The 9,297-nt window shown below is 32.4% G+C and overlaps 1 protein-coding gene across 1 annotated transcript; it reads left to right on the forward strand.

Moving 5' to 3' along the window:
* The first annotated feature begins 5,997 nt into the window (after positions 1-5,997).
* Positions 5,998-8,689, forward strand: LOC137820666 (putative indole-3-pyruvate monooxygenase YUCCA4). The gene is made up of 4 exons (XM_068624851.1): positions 5,998-6,804; positions 7,078-7,326; positions 7,491-7,613; positions 8,291-8,689. Exons 1-4 carry the CDS (start codon positions 6,169-6,171, stop codon positions 8,507-8,509), a joined length of 1,227 nt encoding a protein of 408 aa, XP_068480952.1. The 5' UTR covers positions 5,998-6,168; the 3' UTR covers positions 8,510-8,689.
* The last annotated feature ends 608 nt before the right edge of the window (positions 8,690-9,297 follow it).

The following is a 9,297-nucleotide window of genomic DNA, read 5'->3' on the forward strand; positions in this document are numbered from 1 at the left end:
ATAAACAAAAATCTTACCTCGAAATTGTAGGTGCATTTGACTCTAAAAGTGGGTTGGATTGAGCCTTAAACTTTCTTTTTGTAACGAATAATTAGACCTTCTATTTATATTGTCTAATAAATCATATAGTACGACCATCAAACAGATCGTCTAATTCTGAGAATTAAAACAACAACAAAATAGACTAGGCACTTTAATAGCTAGATTAGACATTCAATGAAGCTCTTTTGTATTAATGGAGGTTCTTAAGAGGATTGGATGTAGCTTGGATTTGGGTGAATCAGGATAAATCTTTTTTGTTGATATCTCTTTACTATTATTGTTGCTTGATGACTTTTTATAGCAAGTGTAATGCGTTGTTGGAATTAATAATATCTCCCTAATGACGGATATCAATCCCACGAGAAACAGTTGAATAATTAAGTAAAATCTTCACTAAATATAAAATAGAATATTAAAAACTTGTTGGAATTTGTTGTGATGACAATGATTAACAAGAAAATAAGGCAACGAGTTGTTGCTTTAATTGAAAAAATAGGGATTGTGTTTCATCTTTCTCACTCTTTTGTATTTTGATTAGCATGGTAACATTATGTCCTCGGATTGATATTGATGCCCATATAAAATTCATTTATATCGATTTTTCGCATATAAAATTCTTAAGATGCTTCCTAAATATCGATTCCTCTCATATTTATAAAAATAACTTAGTATTTAGATCAGACGTTGATAGCAATTAAATTAACATTTCAAGTTTATTCCTAACATTCAAATATGATAAGTATTATTGATTAGGCCAGAACCCTAAAAATACTTTCCAGTAAAACTTAAGATTCTATATCAAGAATTAGAAGCAAAACAATAATACCAATAATCAATCAAGAACAAAATTATATTCAGATATCACATCAATACATAAGAGTTTGAACATACTACTCCCAATACCAAAGGGTAGAATTAGTCACACATATTCTAACACTTTTTATTCTCCCAATTGGACTACAAGTCACTCAATGGTGTTTTTCTTTCAATCTTGCACACTAGGGTTAAGCCTCAAGCCCCCTATTTAACCTAATTTGCTAGGGTTAAGCCTCAAGCCCCCTATTTAACCTAATTTGCTAGGGTTAAGTGACTTCTTATGTGGAGCTGATGGGCTCGTTTGGGCGAATAAAACATAAAAAAGGTTCAATGTCTCTGGCGTTATTTCGCTCATGCGAGATATAACTCGCTTGAGCGAGAAAAGCATAGCTTTTGTCTAATGCTTATGGAGCATTCTCACTCAAGCGAGAATGGGATCGCTTGAGTGAGATACTCTTATTCTAATTTGGACTTTTTGTGCACTTGTGTGTTCTGGAACCTTACAGCTTTCTCCTTTTAGCTTATATTATTCTTCTTTAGTCTGGTCATCTCCATTCTTTCCTAGAAACCTGACATTAACACCAAATTTGGGAATAAAATGTTCTTATTCAAATAAAGATCATAAAATATGTAAAAAAGTATAAATTCATAAATTAGGGGTTATTTTATATTTATTTTAGCAATTAATACTCATAAGTGTCTATATTTTAATATGAAATATTACTGAAATTAGACATTTATCATTGCTTTAATTTGTTAGTAAGATCATCTAGTAGATCGTCCAATACTAAGAATTAAAGCAACTACAATAGTAAACAAATATTAACAAAAAAGATTTATCCTAATTCACCCAAATTCAGGCTACATCCAATTCTCTTAAGAAAGTGTTGAAGAACCTACACTAATACAAAAGAGTTTCACTGAATGTCTAATCTAGCTAGTAAAGTGTCTTGTCTATTTTGTTGTTGTTTTAATTCTCAGTATTAGATGATCTTACTGTATGATTCATTAGACGGTATACCTAGACAATCTAATTATTCGTTTCAAATATAGAGTTTAAGACTCAATCCAACATCACTTCTAGAGTTGTGTACACCAATCTCTAGATAAGATTTGGTTCTATACAACATGTATATGAGTTATTTATATATATTTGTACTATATTTTTTATGTGGACTTTTGAAGAAACTAAAGAAAAAAAGTGTTCACTTATAATTTATCATTACGTTTTTAAAATGTAGATTGCTGGTGGGTTGAAAAGATGTATTTGTATTATAATAGTTATTATATTTATGAGGTAAACTTGTTGATGGATTCCAAACAGGATTATTTTTTCTACAAAGACTTATAGAGGAAAAAAAATTAAAATTAATTTTTTTCATATTGACACACAAGGTACTTTGTTATATAATTCTTTAAAATTTTCATTTTTTAGCTTACCCATAGGCTATTTTTTATTTATTAAAAAAAACATGTTTTTGTTATTTTATTTTTCCTAAAGTTATTTAAGAAGAAGTGGATGAAATATTCCCTAAACTAAGAATATATCCTAGGAAAGATCCCTAGTGGCGAGAAATACTTTTCCATGTAAGATTTTGTGGCAGGTGAATCTAAAATGCATGTTTATGAAGATCCCGTATCAAAACACTATAATATATTCAGTGAAAGTCACGTATGTTGATTTCATTTCGTCGTTGATTCAAGTTTGATTATGTTTCATAGGTGCTTCTTCCTCTGCAGACATGTTATTGGTTGGATCAAAAGCTCTATTATAACGCAATCTTTATTCACCCACAAACGTCAACTCCAACTTCACAACTTGCTACTTACATAATAATATACACACCTTTATTCTCCCAATCAAATATCCCGCGTAAATCTTCCAAACAAAATTCATAAAACCTATTTAAATTTTCATTCTCCTGAATTTCAAATTTTTAAGAACCTTTACAATTACAACCAACATATTTAATATATATTTGTGCATCTGTACTTAAAATTACATAATTACAACAAAGTTTAGTTTGTAAAAAATAATTGAGTTATATTTTAAGGAAAACACATTAAACCTATTAAGTGTACTAATTATTTTTTACGTAAATTAATAGTTTTAGATGAAATTAATGTTTTGTTTTGTCATAAGTAGTGAAGATACGAATTTTCAAATCAATGTTCCCCATTTTTTGTGCTTTTCTTTTGTCTTCCATTGATATTTGTCTAGTGAAATATTTGAGTCTTATTGACAAGAGTTTTAAAGACATTATTCCTTAAGAAGTCAACAAATAAAAAACTATTACACCTATAATGGAGTTACATTAGCATCCTAAAATATAGTGTCTGAAAAAAATAATTGTAATTCTCTGACAAATTTCTATAAACATTTTTTTTGAAAAAAAAATGATAAGTTTTATTGCTCTTAACATCGTGGTGCACCCTTTTTCTTCTTCCTTTTTCTTTTCTGTTTCATTTCAATACCCTTTTTGGTGGTATTGAAAATTCTTGCATATTAATTCTAATATTTGATATTTTGTATTTTTTTATTAAAATACTGTTTTGTTTATATAGTGCTAATCAGGAAAAATTCAATACTTCAAAATGTTTCCCATTTTGTGTTTCTTTTTCTTTGTCTCCCACTCAAATTTGTTGGACATATATTGTGTGGAGTTTTATTATAACAAATATCTTATAGACACTATTTAAGAAGTCATTGAATAAAAATATTAAATTCTATATTAAAATGTATTTATAAAAATAAATATTTTATTTTCACAAAAATTAAAAAGCTGTCTTGTCAACAAAAATTATTATAAATTTGAAATATTTGGAATTTTGCGATCTAAAAAAAGTAACAAATAAGAAAATTTATTGATTTGAATATCAGTCTAATAATATATTTAGAACGGAGCAATGAGTTTAAAATAAACAAACTGCAAAATAAAATTCATTTCCACTTATTTATTCGTGTCTTCTGCTAAGTAAAATATTTTTCAAGATGGTTTATAGATAATTCTATGTTTATAACATTTCTAAAAAAAAGTTGAACTATTAGAGAGACGAAGAAAAACAGAAAAAGGAAAAATTGTGTGAGATAAAATATTAAATAAATAGAGGAAAATATATATTTTTAAATAAGAAGTTTAAATAGAGAGTAAAAGAAAACAAAAAAACAAGATTAATTTATATTAAAAATATATAAAAACATTTTGCATACCTTTGTGAAAGTATCATGTAGATCTAGGTTCCTACAACGTTGCCCAAAATTTATAAGCCATGGATATGGTAATGAAAAGAATGAAATATTTGTTGGTATTATTTGCAAGAAAGTCCATATTTTGTTGGAATTTGGAATACTTTGGCCTTTTGCATTGCACATTTTGTAGGTAAAAATAAAACGTACTGTAACAAAAAAGCAGAGAAGGCATATATATGCATAGTGAAAAATGAACACTTATGAGCACTGTGAATGGCACCAGATTTGTTTAGAACCCCATATCGTCGTGCGCAGGTAGCATTCTACTTCCAAGTATTGCTTCTTCTCGTCACCTTGGATTTTAAACGAAGATAGAGAATTCGATGGAGTCTTGGCTTTGCTTTTGAACATTTTGGCCTGTGTGTAAAGTCCATGTGCTCTGCATGACCATGGATTTTGATCGGAACCTTGAGATTTTCAGGCTCTGGTTGACTGAAATGTGATCATAACTGTAGCCAGATCAGTGGTATTCGTCTACAATTTTTCATAATGACAAGGATTGTGGCAAAATCATTTAGTGACCACAGTTTAAAAACCTTGCTTAGTAATGTGGGGTGGTTGAGGTTGTGGGTGTGGAACAGAAGACAACAATGGCAATGTATAATTCATTGCATAGGTCGGATATTAAGGTTTGTGGCATTGAAGAAGGAAGGGATGTTGATGAAGTAGGGTCGGAGAAGGAGGCAGCAGCCATGCATGCATAGATTGTTGAAAGCTTGGGATGATGGTAACTGGTAAGGGTGGCTTCACACACACATAATTGAAAAGTAAAAAAGGTTTTATTTTCCCCTTTGGGAGAAATCTCAGAATCTTTCTTTTCTTTGTTTGTAGCAATGTGCTTCATCATGGTAAAGACTAAAGAGTTAAGACCACTCAGTTCCTTGGTTTCAGTAGTGGGATAAGATTGGGTGATAGATAACTCATCTATAAGTAGAAAATATTTAGTAGTCACTATTTTATATTAGGTAATCATATTTGCACTACACTTATATATGCCAAGCACTTTATTAATATATTTTATTTGTTTATCTTAACCTCTTTATTTCTCTCTAGTATATACACTGTCATCAACTATATTAACATTTTATTTTTTCTCTTTCTGCTTCTTCAAATTATAGATATTGAAAAAGTATCCGATAATATTAGAATAAATAATTCCCAGAGATTCTTTTAATTTTTCAATTGAAAATTTTTCCTTTCTTTTTCAAATAAGTATTTCACATTCACCTTTATTTGTATATTTGATTTTTTAAAAAATATTGTTTAAAAAAATTATCACTGGTTGTACTTTATATCATAATTTAATTTTTTTTTGTTATAAATTTACATATTCTAAAAAACGAATTACTTGAGAAGAAAAGTCATTCTCATATAATACACAGATTAATTTTTTTTTAAATATTCTATAGTTTTTTTATCAGCAATAAAAATATTCTATAGTTCGAACATATAAAAAATGATTATATATTTTTTATTTAATACATTTATTTTTATTTATGTTTATATTTTTTTGTATCTTCCTTTAACTCCAAAAACAAAGAGTGTACGTTCATCCTTTTATCAAGATTTTCGTATCCTTTCCTAATCTTTCACGTCTCAATTGCAGTCCAACTCCAGTGACCCCCCGGGCAGTGGAATGCTATACTTTTTCTACTTGAATACTAAATAAAAATAAAAAGCAACATAGATTATTTTTATTAAATAGATCTCAATAGTATTAGATATGCAGAGAAAAATAAAAAGGCAGAAACCAAAAATAGAAAAAAATTGTAAATTGATTTGTGAGTTAATTTTTGTTTTTAAAGTTAATTAGAGTGTGGAAAGTAAAGAAATGGGAAGAAATGCTACTTTCCATGCATATTTAAAAGGCACGCAGCCCCTCCTGCCACACTCTCTGACGCACTTCCTTGAGCATTCCCACTATACGCCACCCTCTTTAAATTCCCACAAATTGCATCGTGTCATTGAAACACAGAAGAAGCAGAAAGGAAAAGGAAAAGCAAAGCGAGAGGGTTTTTCCTTGGAAGTTGTTGTTGAAGGGTATCTTGCGATTTTCTTGGATGGAGTCTTGCAAGGGGCGAGAGGGAGATGAAGTAAAGTGCGTGTGGGTTCATGGTCCTATAATCGTAGGGGCAGGACCCTCGGGGCTGGCCGTTGCAGCCTGTCTCTCCCACCACGGACTACCCTACGTCATTCTCGAGAGGACTGACTGCATAACCTCCCTTTGGCAACACAGAACCTACGACCGTCTCAAACTCCACCTCCCCAAACACTTCTGCCAGCTACCCTTCATGCCCTTCCCTCACCATTTCCCAAAATACCCCTCCAAGAACCAGTTCATCTCCTACCTCCATTCCTACGCTTCACGCTTCAACATCCGCCCCCGCTTCAACCAGTCCGTTCAGACCGCTCACTTCGACGCCGCTTCCCAGTTCTGGGTCGTCAGAACCAACGATTTTCAGTACATTTCCCCGTGGCTCGTCGTTGCTACCGGCGAGAATGCCGAACCTGTCATTCCCTCAATTCTTGGCATCGACAACTTTCACGGACCCATTCTTCACACCAGCGTCTATAAATCCGGTTCTCATTACAAAAACAAGAGGGTTTTGGTCGTTGGTTGCGGCAACTCAGGAATGGAAGTTAGCTTGGATCTTTGCAGGCACAACGCCAGCCCTTACATCGTCGCCAGAAACACAGTCAGTAACTCACTATATACATATATACACACTTCTTCTTTCCCAATTCCCATGCATGTTTTTCTCAGTTCTGGTAACTACTCGCTGTTCTTTAATTATTATCAGAATTCGCACTTCACTGTATGTCGTAGTCTTTGCCGTTAAAACTTTGTTAATTATTATTGTTTTTTAATGCTAATCCCAGATGGAATAATAAAGATAAACCTGAATATTTAGACATATTAATTATTGGGACATATTCGGACACATTGTTGACATGATTTCATGGTACAGGTACATGTGCTGCCTAGGGAGATGTTTGGCTTTTCGACGTTTGGAATAGCGATGGCTCTATTGAAATGGCTTCCCGTAAAGTTAGTGGACAAGTTGGTATTGGTGTTGGCTAGGTTAATGTTAGGAGACACTGCTCGCTACGGCGTAAGGAGGCCCAAAACTGGGCCAATAGAGCTCAAACTCATCACCGGTAAAACCCCTGTGCTAGATGTTGGACAAGTAGCGCAAATAAGATCCGGTAACATAAAGGTACGTGCGCATTTAACTGAAACCAGTTTGTATAACCATGCTTTGTTTTCTGATTCATGACTATGTGATTATATTATAACAATGTAATCCATGAAAAAGCAAGCAACTACTCTTTTTTACCATGTATGGAATCTCTTGCTAAGTTTGGTTAGGGTTTGTTTCAGGTGATGGAAGGTGTGAAGGAGATAACAAGAAACGGTGCCAAGTTTATGGATGGACAAGAAAAGGAGTTCAGTGCTATAATATTAGCAACGGGTTACAAGAGCAACGTGCCCACTTGGCTTAAGGTAAGAAGAAACTAAGAGTTGATTTTTACCTCTATCTAACTTATCATCAACTACTACTTTTCTTCAACCTAATTTTTATGCTGGCTCTTCCCTTGTTTTTTTCTTACTTTTCTATTTTCTGATCATGTGAAAAACCCACAACACAAATACTTGCAATAAAAATATTTGAAAACTAGCAGTTATTGAGTCAGTTAGCGGTGGTTTGGGAGTTGGGACATGCACAGCAGAAACCAACAGAAGGGTTCTTTTCTTCATGCAAATATGAAAGAGAGAATAAAATGACTTTGGGGTTTGCGCCTTACAAATATGAAACTTTTCATTCCAGTGACGTTTCATGTGTAACCATCATCAAAAATCGCTTTAGTTCTTGTATACTACTCACTCACACCAACAATAATCATTTCCCTCGTTCGAGATGGAGAACGCTTCCGAGCGGAAAAAACTGTAGCAATCTGATTTGTTCCTTCTCCATTAAAACAACTAGTGCACAATTTATATAAATCTAATTTTTGATTCTACATTAAAACCTCCATTTTCAACTGCTACATTAAATGTCATTTTTTACTGATGAAACAAAATTTAATTTTACAATCTCTGTTTGGTTTTTTTACACTAAACATGTTTTATTAAATTGAAACTGCGAAAATGTATCTAATGAAGAATATATGGAACTGCAGAGCCGTGAATGTTTCACAGAAGACGGAATGCCGAAAACGGCGTTTCCAATGAGTTGGAAGGGAGAAAACGGATTGTATACAGTGGGGTTCACGAGAAGAGGTCTTCTTGGAACTGCATCAGACGCCGTAAAGATTGGAGAAGACATCGCTGATCAATGGATGAGCGTTAAGGACAAATCATACCGTAATTCCCACATGATCCTGCTGAAGAGTACATAGGATGACGTGGCTAATCCTGTAATTGTCCTGGATTTTTTTTCCTCTTTACAGAGGTTTTTTATTTTTATTTTATTTTTTTGTGTATGTACAATTTTGTATTTCCAGCATTCTTGTGTCTAATCTTTTCATCACTTTGCCTTGGTTTTAAACCGTTCCGTAAATGAAATGCCTCCTTTGTTGAAAGAAAGGACAACAAAGCTTATGCCATGTCTCCATAATTTTTCATACTTTATTTGAAGCATTTAATTTACATTATTAACTAATAATCATCATGAATTTTACATAATCGAGAAAAAAGAATAAATTATTATTGTAGTTGTTGTAAAAATGGTGGGATGGGATGAAAGGATAGGAGTTGACAGGTGTGGAAGAAGGGTGAGTGAGTTGGTGTGTTAATTATTGTGGCATCACACATTCTCTCTCTCCTATTTATTATTATTGATGCAGCAATAAGAGTAACAGTAATAGTGCCTACGTACGTCCTACTCACTCTCACATCACAGGACTTGGGTGCCAGTGCCAGACTACAATATTTTGCTTCCAGTAATCATATTTTAACATCAATAAATTTTATTAATAAAACATAATATTTTATTATTATTCACTTTGATATATAATTAAAATATTATGCGCATGCTTGCTTGCGTGTTAGACTTGGTTTGCTTTACGAATCCCAAGGAATGTATTCTTCACGAGGAAATCGCGGATAACGGGAGGAAACAGATTTGTATAGTTTACCACCCTTATTAATATCAAATTAAAATCTAATTCAATCATATAATAACGAC

Source organism: Phaseolus vulgaris, chromosome 9, assembly GCF_051622355.1.
Source record: "Phaseolus vulgaris cultivar YP4 chromosome 9, ASM5162235v1, whole genome shotgun sequence".
Classification (NCBI taxonomy): domain Eukaryota; kingdom Viridiplantae; phylum Streptophyta; class Magnoliopsida; order Fabales; family Fabaceae; genus Phaseolus; species Phaseolus vulgaris.